We start from the raw sequence: 22,752 nt of genomic DNA, 5'->3' as shown, positions 1-22,752 counted from the left end.
GCCCTTGCTTTTCCTTTGGGACTGTGTTTCTGTAGCCTGGGAGAAGAACGAAAGAATCACATAGATTCCCCAGGTATACTGGGTATGTACTACATTTGAGAGTCTGACGTTAAGCCTCTTTCTCTCACCAGCTACACACTTGAACTTAGGTAACTTAACCGCGGCTTTGGTTTAAGTTTTCTCTTTAGGGAAATGAGATGATCTTTGATTTGCTATGAGTCTCTGAATGTAGGTGTAAAACCTTCATTTTAGTTGAGAGGATACCATTTTAAAAGGCAAAATGGGAGATGAGATGAGTTAGGGACACTCTGATTTCTTCCCTGTATTTCCAGGAGTGGACAGTACTAGTTGGGCAGGAGTAGCTCTTAGGTAATTCTAACCCTGAGGAGTTATTGTGCTGGTTCTCGCTCTTTCGTACATGGTTTTTGAGAAAGGGACAGGGTGAAACAGACCTATTAGGTTGGGGTGGCAGTTTCTGAAGCAAATAACCCTTCAGAGATTTCTTGTGCTTGAAAATGCATTTCTTAATTTTGTAGACATGGATTTAGGTGCTATTGCAAAGCGCTCAGCATTACATGCCAAGCCCAGTGGGCTCTCTCTTCAATATGGGACTGCTGGATTTCGAACAAAGGCAGAGGACCTTGATCACATCATGTTTCGTATGGGATTATTAGCCGTCCTTAGGTCTAAACAGACAAAATCCACCATAGGAGTCATGGTCACGGCCTCACACAATCCTGAGGTAATGTATTTAGCCATCTTGTAAAGCAAACCATTCTTTTTTTTTTACAAAACTAAATGCTAGTGTCTAAGCAAAGTACAAATTCCAATTCTAGGAATGTGCCTTCTCATTTATATGTGCCTTTGAATTTGAAGCAGCTCTTTCTTTAGAGAGAGCTAAAGAGCTCAAGGCTCATTAGGGAGCGTGGAGAGAATGAAATGAGACTGTAAAACAATGTCCTTCCAGTTTAGCTGAATTGAGACAGTATCAGTTATTAAAAAGTGTTATCTCTATTAATTTGGCAGTAAAGAGATGGAGATAGGAAAAGGCAGATTTTGAAAACAGGCATTTTGAATTTTTCATACCTTTTTTTTTTAATAGTTAGGTAATAGTTTTGTGTTCTGAATGAATAACCAAACAAAAGTAGGTCCAAGGATCCAAAAATGAGCTTTGTGCAGAATGTTAATGAGATTCTAGTCTTCAAGATGGTTAAGGTTTTCATCAAAGTATTCCTTTTGACACAATTATTTTTATTTTTTAACTTTATTAAGGTTTGTAGTAATTGTGTATATTTAAGTTGTTCAGTGTTCTGTTTCAAAATATGTCATGTTGTAAAATGAGTGCAGTCAAGATAATTAATCACCATACACAGTTACTTTTTAGTAGGCTAATGAAGATCTACTCTGAAAGATTTTCTGAGGGGGGTACTGGAGATGGAATCTAGGGCATTGTACCTCCGAGCTACACCCCCAGTCCTATTTTTTTAGTCTTTATTTTTTGAAATAGGGTCTCACTGAGTTACGAAGAGCCTCGCTAGGTTGCTGAGGCTGTCCGTGAACTGTGATCCTCCAGTCTCCGCCTCCTGAATGCTGGGATTACAAGCATATGCCACCACGCCTGGCTTTCTGAAGGAATTTGAAGTAAATATTACATTTTAAGTTGTGTTCACCATGGCCAGGTGTGGTGGCGCACGCTTGTAATCCCTGCACTTGGAAGGCGGAGACAGGAGGATCGCGCAGGTTTGAAGCCAGTCTCGCTGGCTTAAGATACCCTGTTTCCAAATAAAAATATAAAAAATGGGCCTGGGAGTATAGCCTGGAGGTAGAAGGGTTTCCAGGAACCCCAGTGCCACCAAAAAAAAAAAAAAAGTGTTCGCAACACTGTACATTTGATCCTCAGAACTTACCCATAGCTACAAGTTTATATCCTTCGACCAATACCTCCTTGTTTCTCCCCATAACAGACTCTCACAACCCATCATTCTACTGTTTTTTATGAGTTCAGTGTTTTTAGATTCTACATATTAAGTGGTATCATCCAGTATTTGTCTTTCATTTAGCATATTTTTTTCTTCTTTTTGCAGTACTGGAGATTGAACTGGCATTCTACCTCCAATCTATACCTCTAGCCCTAATTTTTATTCTTTATTTTGAGACAGGGTCTTGCTAAGTTGCAGAAGGCCTCACTAAGTAGCTGAGGCTGGCTGCGAACCTGCAATCCTCCTGTCTCAGCCTCCCAAGTACTGAGATTACAAGCCTGGGGCACCATGCCTGGCTTAGTATAATGTTTTCATTTAGCAGAATATTTTTCATGTTCATCTATGTTATTGCAAATGTAGATTTTCTTCTTATTTTTTTATTTTTATTTTTTGCAGTACTGGGGATGGAACCCAGGGACATTCTACCTCTGAACTACACCCTCAGCCCTATTTTTTATTCTTTATTTTGAAACAGGGTCTCACTGAGTTGCAGAGGGCCTCACTAAGTAGCTGAGGCTGTCCGCAAACCGTGATCCTCCTGTCTCAGCCTCCTGAATGCTGGGATTAAAAGCATGCGCCACCACGCCCAGCTGATTATCTTCTTTTTAAAGAAAGAATAATATTTTATTTAGTATTTTTTATGTGTATATATCACATTTTCTTTGTCTGTTTATCTGTCAATTGTACTTGTTTCTATTTCTTGATTAGTCTTTTGACATTTTTCATTACCTATAGTCCACTAATACAAGATTTGAATAATATGCTTCTGTTTGATTGCCGGGGCATGACATTTTTGTATTTGTAGCTAAGTCAGCAGCAAACAGAAGCTATGTAGGTCAGTGATAGATGGTAACGTTCTCCCAAAGAAGAACATTGCTTGTCCAAACTTTAAATGTATGATCACTGTAAGTATATACATACTTATATACACTGTAAGTATATACATATGATCACTGTAAGTATATGCCAGTGTATAAGTCACCATAACTGATTGATGACTTCACATTTATTGCTAATTCCAGAAGCACCTCTCAGAACCGTTCTGCACTGTTTTTCTCAGTTGCCATTCATTCTGAACTACACTGTGTTTCTTTACAGGAATTTGAGCAGAGCAGCCTGGGGAGTCACTTTTCAGCTCCTGTGGCACCTAGTGGTTGACACTCTGGCCACGGTGCTCTTGGGGTTTGGGTCATAACAAGGGGCTGCCCGTTCTCCAGTCGTGCCCTAGTCTGCTAACTGGTGGCCAAGCCTTTTTTTTCTTTTCTTGGTGGTATTGAGGATTGAACACAGGGTCATTCTATCGCCAAGATACACCCCAAGCCCTTTTTTATTTTGAAACAGGGTTTCTCTAAGTTGCTAAGGCCAGCCACGAACCCAGGATCTTCCTGTCTCGGCCTCCCAAGTACTGAGATTACAGGTGTGCACCACCATGCCCAGCTTGATGGCAGCTTTTTAAAAGCTGGGATTACAAGCGTGGTGGCGCACGCTTGTAATCCCAGCATTTGGGAGTCTGAGACCTGGAGGATCGCAGTTCGCGGACAGCCTCAGCTACTTAGTGAGGTCCTCTGCAACTCAGTGAGACCCGGTCTCAAAATAAATAATAAAAATAGAGCAGGGGGTGTAGCTCGGAGGTAGAATGCCCCTGGGTTCCATCCCCAGACCCACAAAAAAAGAAAAAAGATAAAATACTATGTAGTATTGTGGTTGTTAGGTCAAAGTCAGATAGAATTGATGTTTTAATATAGTAGATATTTGTTAGCTCTATGATCATAAGCAAATGACCCAGAGTCTATTTTCTGTAAGTACAATTGAAGTAATAATGTTATTAGTTACATTGCCACACGTGTGTGTGGCATCACGGGAGGTGATGTGTGTAAAACCCCTGCCAGTGCTGGGTGTAATCAGTGGTGACGCTGCTTCACCATCACCCTCTTCTGTTGAGGAAACACCCTCATGGGCGAGCACACAGGCCTTACTGTTTGTCTTTCTTTTAAGGAAGACAATGGTGTGAAATTGGTTGATCCTTCGGGTGATATGTTGGCGCCAACCTGGGAGGAACATGCCACTTGCTTGGCAAATGCTGAGGAGCAAGATCTGCAGAGAGTGCTTACTGACATCAGCGAGAAGGAGGCTGTGGATCTGCAACAAGACGCTTTCATAGTCATTGGTAGAGACACCAGGTGATGGCAAGCATTCCCTGAGAGAACCTTTGGGATACAGTATAAACCACTGCATCTGTTGTCGTGCCCCAAGACACACGGAAAGGAAGAAGCGCAGCTGCCCTGAGTGGCTGCCTCCCGCCTCAGCTCGGCAGTAACCAGGCGCTAAGTCTTGGCTGCAGCTGCATTTGAAACCCAACCCTAACTCTTACACAATTTGAGCAGGTTATAGTTTTGAAGAGTTTCCTTTTCCTCACTTATAAAATGTTGATGATAAGGCCTAGCACAGTGTTTTTTTCTGAGAATTAAATGAAATACTGTATGCAAAATATGTTTCCTGGCAAGGGAGAAACAATAAATGCCTTTCTTTTGTAGGTTTTTTCCTCCCTAGAATCAGAACGCATTATTCTTTTTTTTTTTTTCCCCTGCAGTATTAGTGATGGAACCCAGGGGCATTCTACCTCTGAGCTACACCCTAGCCCTATTTTTTTTTTTTTTAATTCTCTATTTTGAAACAGGGTCTCACTGAGTTGCAAAGAGCCTCACTGAGTAGCCGAGGCTGTCTGCGAATCACAATCCTCCTGTCTCAGCCTCCCAAATTCTGGGATTACAAATGTGCACTACCACACCCAGCTTAAAACACATTATTTTTATATATTATATACTATTTATATTCAGTATGGTTAGAGATTTTATTTTCTCATTCTGGAGTTCACTGGAAACAATTTATATAATTTTTTACATATTTGTCCTATTTGCATTTTTTGTAAAGCATTAGATTGAAAGTATAATTTGAAAAATAACATTCTCTTTTGCATAGATGTGGTTTTATTTATTTTTAATTTATTGGTGCATTATAATAATATATCATTATGAGGTACAGAATGGTTTTAGCCAGAAATTCCTTCAAAAGGAAATGTCTTCTCATTTTCCTAATGGCCTGGACTTTATTTTGTTATCAGGGTGGTCTTGTAAGTACTGCTGATTATAGATTTATAGGTAGCAGATAAGTAATTTATATCCTAAAGTAAATCATCTTACCCTGTAGTAAACCAGCTCACATGTATTGGCTCTTACCTGCTAACTAATGTAAATATCTTTTTCTACAAGGTAGTTATTTAATGATCTACCTTATTTTCAGATAGATAATTTGTTCTGACTTTATAAAGTAAAACTATCTTCTATATCTTTGGTAGTTTAATATCTAGCACTGTATTATACACTGCATTCAGTATTTTATTATTGCTATTAAAAGCTAACATATTGCCATAGTCAAAGTAGGAAAAGTATTTATTTATTTATTTATTCTGCAGTACTGGGGATGGAAACCGGGGCATTCTACTTCCGAGTTATACCTCCAGCCCATTTTTTATTCTTTATTTTGAAACAGGGTCTCACTGAGTTACAAAGGGCCTCACTAATTAGTAGCTGAGGCTGTCCTTGAACCAAGATCCTCCTGTCTCAATCTTCCAAATGCTGGGAGTACAAGCCTGTGCCACCACGCCCAGCAGGAAATGTATTTAGGTAGTTAGGGCATAATAGATCATTTAAAAGCCAGAATTTTTTCAAAAAATTGATTGGAAAATATTTATATTTTCTTTACCCATATCTTCTTTTCAGAGTTAATGGCTTTCAGTTCAGATAGAGTGAATCATTATTTTGAAATTAGTACAACATAATTTCTGCATTTATTTTCACAACCAGCAACTCTGTGATTTTTAGGATGGGATTATATTATTTTCTTTGTCTTTTTTTGTAGGCCCAGCAGTGAGAAATTTTCACAATCTGTAATAGATGGCGTGACTGTTTTAGGAGGTCAATTCCATGGTATGTAGCTATCTTAGGTTATAAATAAATCCTTAAGACTTGTTTAAAATTATGAAAGTAATACATATTTAAAGTTTGAAAATACAGATGAACAGTAAAAAAATGACTCCTAGATAAGCTACTAACTTTAAAAATAAACCTCTAGCCAGGTGTGGTGGCACACACTTGTAAGCCCAGTACTTGAGAGGCTAAGACAGGAGGATCGCAGGTTCACAGCCAGCCTCAGCTACTTAGGCCCTTCACAACTTAGTGAAACCCTGATTCAAGCTAAAGTAAAAATAGGGCCGGGCGTGGTGGTGCACGCTTGTAATCCCCGTGCTTCGGAGGCTGAGACAGGAGGATCATGCAGGTTCAAAGCCAGCCTCAACTACTTAGTGAGGCTCTCAGCAACTTAGTGAGATCCTGTTTCCAAATAAAATATAAAATAGGTCTGGGAGTATAGCCTGGAGGTAGAAAGCTTCTGGGTTCCACCCCCAGTACCACAAAAAAAAAAAAAAAAAAAAAAAGGACTACTACTACTAATAATAATCTTCTAACTTTTTTCTAGGCAGGCATATTTTTTCTTTTTCTTATTTTTGGTACTGAGGATTGAACCCTAGGGACATTCTCATTCTGAGGTATACCTCTAGCCCCTTTTATATTTTATTTTGAAGTAGAGTCTTGTTAATTCCTGAGGGTCTTGGTAAGTTATCCAGGCTGGTCTCAAACCTGCAATTCTCCTGTCTCCCCCTCTCCCAAATACTGTCATTACAGGAATGTACCACCATGCCCAGCTTTTCCTGTTTTGTTTTTACCTTTGGGAGTACTCTAAAAAATTATAGGTAGGAAAAACTGATCTAATACAACTTCCTTTACTTTAGTAAGTTTGTTTGTTTGTTTGTTTGTTTGTTTTGCGGTACAGGAAATGGAACTCAGAGCATTCTACCTCTGAACTACACCTCCAGCCCTATTTTTTATTCTTTATTTCGAAATAGAGTCTCACTGAGTTGCAAAGAACCTCACTAAGTAGCTGAAGCTGTCCTCTAACTGCAGTCCTCCTGTCTCAGCCTCTCAAATGCTGGGATTACAAGTGTGCGCCACCACGCTTGGCTTAGTCAGAATTTCCTGATATAAAAACTGAAGTTAGTGGAAGAAGTCTATCTGGGGGGAGCTTTTGTCAGTTTTAGGTATTCCCTGACAGCTGCTTGTCTGTGGGATCAGTTGTTACCTGTCAGAGAGTGAAGGAAACTATCTTTGGCTTACAGGTAACCTTGCTCTAAGTTTTTGTTTGTTTGTTTGTTTGTTTTCTGTGGTTCTGGGGATGGAACCCAGGGGCATTCTACCTCTTAGCTACACCCCCAGCCCTGTTTTTTATTCTTTATTTTGAAACAGGGTCTCACTGACTTGCAAAGGGCATCACTAAGTAGTAGCTGAGGCTGGCCCCAACCGCGATCTTCCTGTCTCAGCCTCCCAAATGCTGAGATTACAAGTGTGCGCCACCACGCCTGGCTTTTAAGTTTTGATAAGTGCTTTCCTCCTGTTTTATCAAGTGAGAATAAATCGCTGTTCAGTGGAGGCGGGGCTCCTTTCTCCGCAGGCAGCATCTGTTGGAAAGGCAGTGCTCCACTGTGCTTTGAGCTGCATATTTTCCTAGCCTCAGCTCTTCTTAAAAATGCCCGTCTCTACCTTTGAAAGCTCCTTGGCTGCTATGGGTTCCCTTCCTTCCCAGTTATCTGGCCTCTTCCGGGTCTGCTCTGCTCAGACTCCCTCTTTGCTCTTCTCTAGAGTTCTGGAGCCTGCTCAGAGGTCTCTCCTCTCCAGGGACACGCCTCCTCCCACTGTCACCTGAATTCCTCCTCAGATCCTGTGGTAACAAAGGAGGGATTGACTCCTTTTTTTTTTAAGTGCTGAGGATGGAACCCAGGGGCATTCTGCCTCTGAGCTACACCCTCAGCCCTATTTTATTTTTTATTTTGAAACAGCTTCTCACTAAGCTGTGGGGGCCTCGCTGAGTTGCTGAGTCAGGCTAAGAACCTGCCATCCTCCTGTCCTCAGCCTACTGCATACTAGGATAGCAGGTGTGTGTCACCGCCCCAGGCTCCCTAATGTCTCTTGACGAGGCTCAGCTCTTTTTTAATCTGCATGGTTTCTGAATGATCTCTCTTGCCATAGCTCCAGCTGCCTTTTTGATTTGGTTATTAATTTTCCAAACACTTACGTTACCTGCCCGGTTCAGCCTCCCAAACGATCTGTTCCACTGTGTGTCGCAGCTCATCCTAAGCCATTTCACATCATGACATGTCTGTATGCTTATGTGCATAGCTGAAACACGTTTCAGGAAGTGCTCGCACTATATGACTTGCATTCATGTGTTGCATTAAAACAAATGCATAAATGCTAGTTGTGTCTCTGTGACCCAGTGACGGTCTGGCCTGGTGTGTCTTGATTTCCCCTGCCCAAAACTGTTCTTCCCACCACCCCAGAAGAGTTCATCTTTTTGGCATTTCCATTCTAGTTCTAGACTCATCCTAGTCTAGAAAAACCTGAGAGTGATTTTGCAATGTCACTGGAAATAACTACATTATTTTCCCTATTGTTTTTAATTTATATTGTTTACTATCTATTTTAAATGACTTTTTTTTTGCTACTAACAGTTTCGAGTTCTTTTCAATCGAATATGGAACATTGTTAATGATTTCTGTGAGTATTTGTGTATCTGGATAGTTTGAAAGTTAGTCTTCTACTTTTGGAGATGCTTTTTTCAAAAAAAGGATTTATTACTTTGATATTCTTATAGTTTGTATGCATGTAAACTTTTTTCTTTATTAAGAGATGTGATGAATTGCTATTTGTATTTCTGTGACAGATTATGGCTTGTTAACAACACCGCAGCTGCACTACATGGTGTACTGTCGAAATACCAGTGGCCAATATGGAAAGGCAACCATAGACGGTTACTACCAGAAACTCTCTAAGGCTTTTGTGGAACTTACCAAACAGGTGAAAAATCTCTTAAGCATGGTTAGAATTTAAATAAGTGAGTAAAGCAACATGATCAGAGAAACAACTTATCTCAGTTTATCATCACCCTCCCTCCTTCTTTGCCCCAAATACGGTTTATCTCCATTTTCTCTCTAGGGCTCCACAAGGTTCTGGTCTGTGAATCCTGCTAGCTGTGGTATTTGCTTGGCCAGGCACATATTACACTCTGAGATCATAATGGGAGAAAATGAAGTGGTGGCCTTCCTTATGGTTATCATGAGTGTTTATTGAGATTTAATTCTAGAGTTGTGTTGGCTTAATACTTCAGAAAGTACTTGAAGAAGTACTCTTGAGAAGGATATCCACGGTATGATTCATGTGATCAAGAAATATTGAGTATATGTCATTGCCAGGCAGAGTTAACCAAAACAAAGGCCTTGCTCTCTCAGAATTTACATCCTGGGGTGAGGATGGGTGGGAGAGGGGACTTAACAAAAAAACCCAAACCAACAAAACTCAAAATAACTCAATGATACCATATGCTGTGCAGAGAATTGTTGTTCATCTGCATATTCATTCTCACATTTGAATGGCCATCGTGTGATAGGGAATACTTTTAAGAGATCTTGCTTAATTGAGGCTAAATTCTAGGAAAGCTCTAATTCTAGTGAAGCTCAGTCAGTAAAACTATTCCAATGTCCATGATGTTTTTAAATTTTACTTAGGCATTTCAGTTTTTATTGGAATTTGTGTACATTTGTTTCCCTGGTTAAAATTAGTAAGCTGACATAAGGGAAGATGTTCACACACACACACACACACACACACACACACACACACACACGCATGTGCTCTCCTATTTCACTTTTACTTTTGTCACTTGACATTCTTCTTCCACGTGTCTTTTTTCTGTGAAGGCTTCCTGCAGTGGAGATGGGTCTCGATCACTTAAGGTTGACTGTGCAAATGGCATAGGAGCCCTGAAACTGAGAGAAATGGAACGCCACTTCTCACAGGAGCTGTCAGTTCAGCTGTTTAATGATGGGACCAAAGGGAAACTCAATCATTTGTGTGGGGCTGACTTTGTGAAAAGCCATCAGAAACCTCCACAAGGTATGTAGTGCTAGTGGCCTAAAAATTCATTTTTATTTTATTTTTTATTTATTTATTTTTTTTTTTGGTGGTACTGGGGTTCCTGGAAGCCCTTTTACCTCCGGGCTACACTCCCAGACCTATTTTATATTTTTTTTGAAACAGGGTCTCTTACGCCAGCGTGGCTGGCTTCGATCCTGTGCGATCCTCCTGTCTCCGCCTCCCAAGCGCAGGGATTACAAGCATGCGCCACCACGCCCGGCGTTAAAAATTCATTTTTAAATCACTTTGAAGCCGTCTATTTATGAACCAGGGTGCCCACGTGAATTAAGAATCGTGCAGCTGCTCCTAGCTCTGCCACTTTGTAGACATTTAGGGATCTTCCTACTCATTGTGTCATTCAAAACATGGCCTCTCTGCCCATAAGTCCTAACACTGCCCAAAGTCTGTAGGAAGTCTGGTGGGGAAAGAATGGTCAGAAAATGTCATCCCAGAGCAGTCGTTCTCGTACGCACATCACAGTTGTGGTTTTTGCACATAGATTCCTGGGCCCCACCCCAGTTTCCATTTGCTGGGTCTGGGGTAGTATATGTGGAGTAGGAATTTGCATTTCTGTCGAGTTCCTAGGCCTTGTTGATGGTGCTGGTCTGGTGACCACGCTTTGAGACTCTCCATCTATAGGTAGCAGGAGTAAGGGGCGTTATCTCTCACCTGCCTGCATTGGGTACACTATGGAATGGGAATGAGAGGGAATGTGAGTCTTGTATCAGTGCTGTCAGGCTTGCCGTTTTCCACAGTGGGCAGGTTAGCAGAAGACTCTTCTGTTTGTGGTCATGGTAAAGAGGTATTCTAGATTTATCTTCATTACGGATCCTAAATTATTGGCAGACGGTAAGCCGAACATGGCTTGCAGATGTGTTTTGATTGGTCTGCTGTGTGTTTGCTCTATTTAATTGCATTAGTTGCCACTATTTAAAAATTCTGTTATTTCTCTTGAATATTGAAATCTCTTAATACTTTTATTGGTGCATTATAGTTTCGCATAACGGAGTCCATAGTGGTAGTGACACACATGCCCGCAGCACCGGGCTTCCCCCAGCTCCCTGTCCACGCCCTCGTCCCCAAACGGGGTATTGAGATTGGCATTTTCACATATGTACATATCTGGAAGTGATTTCTTCAGCAGAATTACAAAATTTCTCTTCATATGTCATTAATCCGTCACCACTTTTAAATAGCACTTTCTTTCTAGAACTCTAGACTTCACTGGAGTTGCCTCGCTTCATGTTTTTCTGCATTTCAAATTTCAATGTATTCAACACATTTGAGCCTCTTTACTCTGAGTTGCTTGTTTGGGCATCTACTTACTGGCGCTTCAGTTCTGTCGCTCATCCACTTGCTGGAACATGGAGCCTCGCTCTCCTGTCCTCGGCCCTGGGACTGTAGCGTGCACAAAGCCACGGCCCTGGCTGGCTAGAAGCTTGCCTGTCCTGTAGGACCTTTGCCCACACGTCTGACAGCTCTCACTTCCTAGTTGCCTCCTGTTGGCTTTGTCGCTCTGCCCCTGTCGTGGCTGAGGAACAGCCAGACTTTCTAAAGAGTTTTTTGCAACAGTTGCAGAGGTTTCAATAACTTGATGCAAATTCCCCCAGCCAGTTACCTCACATGTATTCTTTGCTTTTAATTACCAGCATTTCTTGATTGATGGCGTTAACAAATTAAAAGGTACTTCTGTTAGAATTAAATCAAAGCATATACCTCAACTATTACTGTCTTTTTAAACTTTTTAATTATTTATTTATGTACTTATTTTTGCGGCATGGGGAATTGAACCCAGAGGTATTCTGCCACCCAGCTACACCCCCAGCCTTTTTTTTTTTTTTTTTTTTTTTTTTTTTTGCGGGTCTGGGGATGGAACCCAAGGGCATTTGACCTTTGAGCTACACCCCCTGCCCTATTTTTATTCTTTATTTTGAAGCAGGGTCTCACTGAGTTGCAGAGGGCCTAAGTAGCTGAGGCTGTCCACGAACCCAGATCCTCTGGTCTCAGCCTCCTGAATGCTGGGATTACAAGCGTGTACCACTATACTCGGCTCCCCTATTTTTTATTCTTTACTTTGAACAGGGTCTCACTGAGTTGCAAAGGGCCTCACTAAGTAGCTGAGGCTGGCTGTGAACTGTGATCCTCCTGTCTGGGATTACAAATGCTGTAATCCCAAATGCTGGGAGTACAAGCATGTGCCATCATGCCCAGCTTACTTTTTTTTTTTAGTAAGTGAAGTGTAGCTCAGTACTAGGTCAGTTATATTCAGAAATCCCTGTAGTTTTCAGAAAAACTATGGAAACCTGTGTAGCTAAACTAGCTGGCTTATAAAATGGAATTTTATTTTAATAATATAGCAAGTTTTTTTAATATTGAATACTCCTCTTTCAGAATGCTTTGTAAGAATTTCACCTGTAAAAACTACCAATTATTTAGATGCTATTTAAAGATTATAGCATTGTTTTTTTTTTTTGTTTTGTTTTGTTTTCTTTTGGTGGTACTGGGGTTCCTGGAAGCCCTTCTACCTCTGGGCTACACTCCCAGACCTATTTTATATTTTTGAAACAGGGTCTCTTACGCCAGCGCGGCTGGCTTCGAACCTGCACGATCCTCCTGTCTCCGCCTCCCAAGCGCGGGGATTACAAGCGTGCGCCACCACGCCCGGCATTATAGCATTGGTTTTTATTTGAAAGGATAATTTTACATCTCTTGGAAAGTTTATAATGGGCATGCTATATACTAAGGCCAGTTCTGTCGTACTTTCTTGAGAAAAAATTCCCTAGTTAACTAATGTAACTTTTTTATTGAGTTGTATTCCCATTTCTTAGACTGAAATGCATTTTAAATCGTTCTTTGTACTAGGAATGGAAATAAAGTCCAATGAAAGATGCTGTTCCTTCGATGGAGATGCAGACAGAATTGTGTATTACTATTGTGATGCAGATGGCCACTTTCATCTCATAGATGGAGACAAGATAGCTACCTTAATTAGCAGTTTCCTCAAAGAGCTCCTGTTGGAGGTAAGGTAGGGGAGGGGATTGGCTTCCTATAAAACCATACTTAGGAGTGAAGTTGTTCCACATCACACAGTCACTTGAATGTCTCAGAGGTACAGTTTATGGCAAGTTTTTATCCATGTGGCCCAAAAATAAAGAAGTAGTGATTACAGTCATTTTAACATCGGCATTAATTTGGGAAACTGAAAGTACTCTCTTCTTTCTTATACAAGCTTGTTTGTATGATTTGAAGCTTTATAAAATTTTGGTTTCTTTATAATTACAGTGAGAGTTCTGTCATTTCGCTCTTAAGCCCTAAAGTGTGTGTGTGTGTGTGTGTGTGTGTGTGTGTGTGTGTGTGTGTGTGAGAGAGAGAGAGAGAGAGAGAGAGAGAGAGAGAGAGACAGAGAGAGACAGAGAGAGACAGAGAGAGACAGAGACAGAGACAGAGAGAGAGACCGACCCAGGGGCATTCTACTAACAAGCCCAGCCATGTTTTATATTCTTTATTTTGAAACAAGGTCTCACTAAGTAGCTGAGACTGGTCTCAAACCTGTAATCCTCCCGTCTCAGCCTCCCAAGTGCTGGGATTACCAAGCTGCACCACCATACCCACCTAAAGCCCTAAATTCTAACAGAAAATACCATCTGAGAGATGTATATACTATAATTAAGATATATCTTAATAATGTGAGAGGTTTTTCTCCTCTTTTGGAAATCTTTCAGGCTAGCTTTTTTTTATTTGAAAAAGGTATATTTTAAGAATTCCACAAATACTTTTATTTTAAAAATTAAAGACTGGGAGATCATAACCTTCAATCTTATTGGTTGATTCCTTGTTAAATAATGCTGAAAAATATTTGGGTTTTTTTTCTGGTATACAGTTTTTTTTTTTGTTTGTTTGTTTTTTTTTTTTTTTTTTTTTACGGGTCTGGGGATGAAACCCAGGGGCATTTGACCTCCAAGATACACCTCCTGCCCTATTTTTTATTCTTTATTTTGAACTGGGTCTCACTGAGTTGCAGAGGGCCTCACTGAGTAGCTGAGGCTGTCCACGAACCGTGATCCTCTGGTCTCAGCCTCCCGAATGCTGGGATTACAAGCTTGCACCACCACGCCAGGCTTCAGGTTAATTCTTAGTCCTTTACTGGATAAACTAAGCTGATAATTTTGTTATCCTCTAGAACTCATTATACTTACTTTTGTAAATTATACTGTGTGCCTGTGTGTGTGTGTGTGTGTGTGTGTGTGTGTGTGTGTGTGTGTTACTAGGGATTGAACCCAGGAGCAAGCATTCTACCTCTGAGCTACATACCAGCCCTATTTTTTATTTTGAAACAGGGTCTAAGTTGCTGAAGGCTGCACTAAGTTGCCGAGGCTGGCTGCAAACCTGTGGTCCTCCTCTCAGCCTCCCAAGTACTGGGATTATAAGCATGTGCCACCAGGACTGGTGTAAATGATACTTTTAATGGCATGGTGTTTTTCTCTAGATTGGAGAAAACTTGAACATTGGTGTTGTACAAACTGCGTATGCAAATGGAAGTTCAACACGGTATCTTCAAGAAGTTATGAAGGTATTGAAACTGCTTTTTTTTTTTTTTTTTTTTTCTCCTTTTTCGGTACTGGGGATTGAACGCAGGGGCATTCTACCTCTGAGCTACAACTCCAGCCATATTTTTATTCTTTAGTTTGAAACAGAGCCTCATTAAGTTGCAGAGGGCCTAAGTAGCTGAGGCTGGCTGTGAACCTGTGATCCTCCTGTCTCAGTCCCCAAGTACTGGGATTATAAGCGTGTACCATCATGCCCAGCTCATTTTCATTTTCTGGCAGTTTAATAATTATATTTCTGTGAAGAAAATATGACCTCATCAAAGTAAACACACTGTAGTGATGAAGCTGTTGTCCACGTAAGGGTAAAGAGAAATAAAAAAATAAGAGAAAGCATATTTGTTCCTCATGCAGAAAAGACTTTCCCTACTCCTTGTTTTAGAGTATTTCCTTTAATTCTGAAAACTTGTAAATTATTTCCCTCCTCCTTTGTAATGAATGCAAATCGTTTTAAAGACCAAATAATCCAGCTTTGCAATCGGAAATGTTCTTTTTTAAGGACCTGGAGACACTCTTTCACATATGAACATTATCAAAAATACTTTTAACCTCAATTGCATGAGAGTTAGGTGTCTGGCTCCAAGTCGTACCTGTCAACCTGTCACAGAGATAGAAATTTTATTATCTTTTTGTGGCTAATTACCAGTAAATATAGGATAAATCGGTTCAGTTTCTGTAGGCCAGGAGTTGGCAAACAGCGGCCTGACCCAGAATGCAGCTTGCCACTGTTTGTAAATAGTTTCACCAGATACAGCCATGCACATTTCTTTATGTGTGGCTTGTGGCTGCTTTCGCACTACAGTGGCGCCACTCGTAAAATGTCTTATTACGAGACCCTCATCTCTCACTTTGCTTGTGCTTGGCTGTGAGCTCCCATGGTGCCCTCACTCCCCATAGTGACACCATTTTGTACATTAATGCTTAGGTCGTCTTCACTACACTGAGCTCCAGATTTAATTCCCTGGGATAGTAGGTATGTGACAAACACTTATTGACTGAAAACTGCTATTGTGTTTCCTTCAATCTGTGTATTACAGGTACCTGTTTACTGCACTAAAACGGGTGTAAAACACCTTCACCACAAGGCTCAAGAGTTTGACATTGGAGTTTATTTTGAAGCAAATGGGCATGGCACAGTAAGTTGGCTTAACCATTGCAACTGCTTGAGCTGGCACTTTTCCTTATAATCAGAATTTGTGTGTTTGGGTAGTAAGAGGCAATATTCCACTTCGTTGAAATGACTTGATGGTAGTAAGAAGAGTATTTGGCTAACATAATTTTCAGGTATAGCAAAACTGGTTGTCTTTTAGATTGTAATGAGCCTTTGTGAAAAGATACATTGGTTTGTTTTTCATTTTCTTAAAAGCAGATTGTCTTTACATTTTCCTTTCACTGGATAGAAGGAAAAGGAAATGTTCAGTAGCTGTGCTGAATTGAAAAGTATTGAAAAAATTTTGGACAATTCATATGCCATAAAACTTACCATTTTAACATGTATAATTAAATAAGTTTTAGATTCCTAAAGGGCAGGATTTTTTTTTTTTTTTTTTTTTTGGTGGTACTAGGAGTAGAACCCAGGAGCTTTTTACCTCTGGGCCATACTCCTGCACTTTTTTTTTTTCCAATTTTGTTTTCATTTTTTTTTTTTTTTTTTTTTTTGGTGGTGGTACTGGGGTTCCTAGAAACCCTTCTACCTCCTGGCTATACCCCCAGACCTATTTTTATACTTTTTTATTTAGAAATAGGGTCTCTTTAAGCCAGTGCGACTGACTTCGAACCTGCGCAATCCTCCTGTTTCCGCCTCCCAAGTGTGGGGATTACAACTGTGTGCCACCACGCCTGGCTTTTTTTAATATTTGATTTGGAAATAGGGTCTCACTAAGTTACTGAGAGGCTAACTAAGTAGCTGAGGCTGACTTCAAACCTGTGTGATCCTCCTGTCTCAGCCTCCCAAGTGTGGGGATTACAAGTGTGCACCACCACGCCCGGCTATATTTCACATTTTTAAGTCTTTATATTTCATTTATTGATTTAAGGTTTACAACTGAAAATTTGAATCTAGGCCCAGTCATTTTTCTCAAAAATTCAAAACTGCCTTCTGGACTAGGCCATATATATAAGGAGAAAAATAAGATCCTATAAAGTACAATTAAAATACAACTTCAGTGATCTGATGTAAGGGTTGGTAGATAGGTTTTTTTAAAGGGCAGGCTGTAAAATCTCTGTGGGAACTGCTCTGTTCTGTTCGTTTAGTGTAAATGGATAGGTAATGGCTATGTTTTAGAAAAAGTTTATTTAGAAAAATAGGTATCTAGCCTCTTATTTTACTCACATTTATTTTATCAACTAGTTGAGTCATGTGCTACTGCTCCTCAGTACGGGACCTCTGAGGGCTGTAAAAGGGTGAGTGGGCATTTTAAAGTGATAGGAATCTTGAGGAATATGTTGTTTACTGTAACAAATATTTGTGACACTATCTACCATACTCTGATCATGGTGATGAACCTCTTTCTAAAGTCTCCTGTCTTGAGGTTACAGGCTTGTCACCAGGCACTCACTAGCTGGCAGTGGGAAAAACAGAATGAACTCATTGTGTGTAGTTACATATTGTTAAAGTGTTGTCATCTCTTTAAATAGCTGTTTAGCTATTGATAACCAAGCTGAGTGAGATGGCGCATGCCTGTTATCCCAGTACTTGGAAGTCTAAGACAGGAAGATTGAAGGTTTGTGGCCAGCCTCAGTAGGAACCTGCTTCAAAATAAGTTATAAGCCGGGCGTGGTGGCGCACACTTGTAACCTGGCATTTGGGATGCTGAGACAGGAGGATCGCGGTTCAAAGACAGACTCAGCTGTTTAGTGAGGCCCTCTGCAATGTAGTGAGACCCTGTTTCAAAAATAAAAAATAAAAAATAAAAAATAGGGAATGGGGTGTAGCCTGGAGGTCGAATGGCCCTGGGCTCCATCCCCAGACCCACAGAGAAAAGAAAAAAAAGTTATAAAATAGGGCTAGGATATAGCTCGGAGGTAGGTCACAAATATTTGCTACAAAAAACAACAGGTTCCTCAATATTCCTATAATTTTAAAATGCCTCCTCACCCAAATACCACACACACACCAAAAATAAAATGATAACCAAATTTTATAACCCATAAGCTTTTTTCCTGTTAGTGCCTTTTGGGTTCTGATTTGATCTTAGGTAATTTCACACATGGTAAGGCTGCCATTATCTTCCCTCTGTTTTCCAGATTTGCTTAGTGTGAAGTGTTTTAGCTAGAATGTTACTATGTCTTACTGGGGCCTGGGTGGCATTTTGTGACTGATTTTTTATGCTTCCCCTGCAGGCACTGTTTAGTAAGGCTGTTGAAGTGAAGATAAAACAACTAGCAAGAGAACTAGAAGATAAGAAAGGAAAAGCTGCTAAGATCCTTAGAAACATCATTGACTTGTTTAACCAGGTCAGAACTAAAGCGTGGTGGGGCTTTGGTTACATTCATCTATTCAGAAGGTGGATAGAACAGAGTGTTGTATACAGAGATTAAGTACTGGACTGGTGGCTTCCTTGCAATGGTGGTACATGTAATTGAGGTGTATCCTGAAACGGAACAACAGAACGTTTTGAAAAGATGCTTCCCGCCGGGCGTGGTGGTACACATTTGTAATCTCTGCACTTGGGAGGAGGAGACAGGATGATTGTGCAGGTTCGAAGCCAGCCGCGCTGGCTTAAGAGACCCTGTTTCCAAATAAAAAAAATATATAAAATAGGTCTGGGAGTATAGCCCAGAGAAGGGTTTCTAGGAACCCCAGTACGACCAAACAAACAAACAAAAAAAAGGTTTCCCTTCCTACATTTTGATATGAAAATTTTCAAGTTGCTTTTTTGTGTGTGTGTGGGGAGTACTGACTGGGAGTGAAACCCAGGGGCATTGTACCTCCAAGCTACACCCCCAGTCCTACATTTTAGTCTTTTTTTTTTTTTTTTTTTTTGCTGGTCTGGGGGTGGAACCCAGGGGCATTCGACCTCTGAGCTACACCCCCTGTCCTATTTTTTTTTTTTTTTTAATTCTTTATTTTGAAACCAGGTCTCGCTGAGTTGCAAAGGGCCTCACTACGTAGCTGAGGCTGTCCAAGAACCCTGATCCTCTGGTCTCAGCCTCCCGAATGCTGGGATTACAAGTGTGCGCCACCAGGCCCAGCTTTAGTCTTTTATTTTTTGAAACAGGGTCTGAGTTGCATAGGGCCTTACTAAGTAGCTGATGTTGTCCACGAACCGTGATCCTCTTTTCACCTCCCGAATGCTGGGATTACAAGTGTGTGCCCCCATGCCCAGCTTCAAGTTGCTAATTTTGAGGAAACCTTGAGGAAATTCATTAAAAATAATTGTTTCTTTGACAAAGATCATATACTTAAGTCAGTCAGATAGTTGAAACTGGAATATGGCTATGGAAGAGCAATAATCGAGATAGCCAAGAGTCAGGCGTGGTGGCACATGCTTGTAATCCCAGTACTTAGGAGTTGGAGACAGGAGGATTGCACAGGTTCGAAGCCAGCCTTGGCTACTTAGGCTCTCAGCAACTTAGTGAAACCCTCTATTTCCAAATAAAATATAAAATAGGTCTGGGAGTGTAGCCCAAAGGTAGAAATACTCTGGGTTCCATCTCTAGTAGCACAAAAAATATAAAGAGAACTCCATTAGTGATGAAACTAATATTTCAGTGTCTTACACATATTGGGCACTTTACACAAATTTCTGTGTAATCCTTGATGTAATACAAGGAAAGAAGTTATTATAATTTCCATTTTACAAACATTTAACATAGATCCAAATTCAGGTATATTTTACTTCCACCAACACTCATTTTCTCCATGATGCCTCTGCATCATCATGGTATAATATATATAGTTATAAAAATTTTTTTGACTCATAGAATGTTAGGCTTAAACCTTCAGATATCTAGTCTAATCCCATTTTATAGATGAGGAGGAGAAAAGGCAAGTTTCTCATGAGCTGCTTTCAATATTCTTTGTATACCTGTCGTTATCGTCTGTAGATATCGTTAGCTCTTGTTCATATTTATTTATCCACACTCCAGTTCATAATGCTGTGTAGTAAAGCACAGCAAACTACCTGGTTTTCTAACACAGAAAACATTCACATCTAAGATTTGTATTAAAACTGATTTTCTTCCCTTTTGTGTCCTCATCTCGCAGGCGGCTGGTGATGCCATCTCTGACATGCTGGTGATCGAGGCCATCCTGGCTCTGAAGAGCCTGACCATCCATCAGTGGGACGCTCTCTATACTGACCTTCCAAACAGACAACTCAAAGTCAAGGTCTGAGAAAGATCTTAAGATGATTTTTCTGAAATAACTAAACTAGATACTCCAAACCTCAAAATATAAAAGTATTTCTTCAGTGAGTTAAAGAGTTCATTCTATATACTTACACATTACTTAGAAAATATTTTCTCAGATCTTTAAAAAATTCTTCAGTTTACTTAGCCATTTTATTGTTTTGATTTCCATCTTAACTAGAATATTATGTGTGATGATGTATCACTTTAAGGTTTTATTATAAAAAATTTAAATAAAAATGGAGAAGGAACAAAATCATGTACCCAGCTTCCACAAACTTCTGCTGTTGCCCTACACATTCTGCACTCCCCTGTATTATTTTGAAGCAAATGCCAGATGGCCTGTCAATTCCTCTGTTGATTTTGGCTCATCAAGTACTTCTTGAGGCTAGATGTGAAGCAGTAGAAATCTGTGGGCTCTGATTGAAATTTCAATCATGGCCACCTGGTTTTGTCCCTGCCGTCTCTGCTCTCTCTACCTTTCCTATGTCTCCACTTTTACCTCAATACAACAAAGCTCGTGTAGAGAACCTAGTTTTCCTGGTCTACCTGACATTCTAGTACCTGGTCACCTTATCTCTGTGACCCACTTATTCTGAATACAACGGATTTGACTATCACTTAACTTTAGCTGTGTTTGACATAGATCACTTTTAAAAACTTGTAAAAATAATAATTTAGAGCAAATCAGCTTCATGAGAACATGTTTTAACTATAAAATTCAAGAGGGTTTTAAAAGTCTAAAAGAAAAAAAAATCTGTGGGCTCAATGGGAAAAAATTTTAAAGGCATTTCAGATAAGTTGGTATTTGATTTGTATATAAGTTTATACTGGTCTACACATTCTCCAGTAGAATTAGTTGGAAGACAAAGATACTTCAAGATAGAGCTCACAGAAATGACTAATTTTTCAAATTAGTTTTTGGCATATTCAAGAGATTCATATCACAGCTCTCTTACATAACAGGTTGCCAATTACTTTATTAATACTTTTAGCCAGGTGTGATGGCACACGCTTGTAATCTCAGCGCTTGGGAGGCTGAGACAGGAGGATCGCACAGGTTCGAAGCCAGCCTCAGCTACTTAGTGAGGCTCTCAACAACTTAGTGAGACCCTGTTTCCAAATAAAATATAAAATAGGTCTGGAAGTATACCCTGGAGGTAGAAAAGCCCCTGGGTTCCATCCTCAGTACCACAAACAAACAAACAAAAAACTTTTAAGTCATGCAATATTTACTGGCCATTGTTTTATGGAAGTTCTGAGATGTTCTCTGGAAAGGCTTTTTGCTAAAGTTAATTTTTCCCAGGCTAAAAGAAGTAAAAATATTGGAATAACCCTGATCTTGAAGAAATAAAACTTAGAAAATTTTAATGTAATTTCATCTTGTACTCACTCTGGTATTTCACTCACAAGTATAGTAAGCTGAAATAGTGGTCTATTGCTGTTGAAAGGAGAGAGCCATAATCTTTTGGTGTGAATTCTGTTGAACAGGCATGGCTTCTTAAAGGCTATATATTAAGTATCAAGTGCTTGTGTTCAGGTTGCAGACAGGAGAGTGATTAGCACCACAGACGCTGAGAGACAAGCAGTTACGCCGCCTGGACTGCAGGAAGCAATCAATGCCCTGGTAAAGAAGTACAAGCTCTCCCGAGCTTTTGTCCGGCCTTCTGGAACAGAAGATGTTGTCCGAGTATATGCAGAAGCCGACTCACAAGTAAGCTGAGATAGTTCTATTAAAAAAATGTGCAGTGGGAGTCTAGTAACATAGGAGTAGGGGAGCTACTCTAGGAGAGAAAAAACGAATAGTGTTTGAAATCTCACCAATGTCTTTGAGATTTGTTTGTAGGTCTCAAGACTTACCATTATGGGTAGCAGTTTTGTAGTTAAACAAATTTAGAACCCCTTGGTTTTTTCCCCCAAATATTTTTCTTTTGATTTATTTTAGACAAAAGTCATCATTGGTGGTGCTGTTAATGTTGAAGTGGATTATCCTTTTGTTCTTCTTCCCAAGTACTGGGATTGCAGGCATGTGTGCCGCCACACACGGCTGGTCCTAGGCTTTTGACTTGTTTTTTAAATATTTCCTTACTCTTTGCCTCTGTTGTTTTCCAGACAGGGTTAATTTGGATTCTTCTAATTTACCCTCTCATGTACTCCATCTTGTCTGTTAACCCTGATAAAAGTATTTGCACAGCCAAAGAACAGAGGGTTGAATAGGAAGTCAGAAGTATACATCTCCAATTAACTTACATAATGCCTGGCAGCTTTTCTGTAGAAACACAGACCATCTCAGAATGCAGTGGAAGAATAACCTGATCGGTGGACACTTGAAGTCCCAAGAGCAACTCACTCTTAAGCTGTGTAGCCTCCTTGCCATGAAAGGGACTAGATTTTATTGAGTTTACTCAAGAGTTTTGGAGTAACTAATTTTATATCCTGAAATGATTAAGTGAAAACTTACCTTATTTAGAACACTTTTAACTCACTTTCCATTTAGTTAAGGGACTTGGAATTTGGTAAGAAGATGAAAAAAGAAGTTTTTATTTGGATATTGTTAGTAAAATCAGGAAGCACCATCTCTATAAGGTGCAAGTAACATGTGGTAGCTGTTAGTCTTTGTCGTCTAATCTTTAATATAATCTGCAGGAGAATGCTGATAGCCTTGCACATGAAGTAAGCTTGGCAGTATACCAGCTGGCTGGAGGAATTGGAGAAAGACCCCAACCAGGTTTCTGA

General features: G+C 40.1%; 1 protein-coding gene across 2 annotated transcripts; it reads left to right on the top strand.

Moving 5' to 3' along the window:
- Positions 1 to 538: 538 nt before the first annotated feature.
- Positions 539 to 22,752, top strand: PGM3 (phosphoglucomutase 3; the record flags this gene model as incomplete). 2 transcript variants are annotated; one of them, XM_080700414.1, is made up of 12 exons in its annotated part: positions 539 to 742; positions 3,975 to 4,159; positions 5,898 to 5,965; positions 8,811 to 8,944; positions 9,844 to 10,039; positions 12,923 to 13,080; positions 14,547 to 14,630; positions 15,702 to 15,800; positions 18,007 to 18,120; positions 19,874 to 19,996; positions 21,557 to 21,730; positions 22,663 to 22,752. In XM_080700414.1, 12 exons carry the CDS (start codon positions 539 to 541, stop codon positions 22,750 to 22,752), a joined length of 1,629 nt encoding a protein of 542 aa, XP_080556540.1. The 2 variants fall into 2 exon arrangements, with proteins under 2 accessions (XP_080556540.1, XP_080556541.1); XM_080700415.1 differs by lacking the exon at positions 19,874 to 19,996.

This window comes from Muscardinus avellanarius (genome assembly GCF_963383645.1).
Source record: "Muscardinus avellanarius genome assembly, chromosome: 8".
NCBI classification, from domain to species: domain Eukaryota; kingdom Metazoa; phylum Chordata; class Mammalia; order Rodentia; family Gliridae; genus Muscardinus; species Muscardinus avellanarius.
The sequence above is the reverse complement of the archived record's forward strand: the minus strand, read 5'-3'. Positions and strand labels throughout refer to the sequence as shown.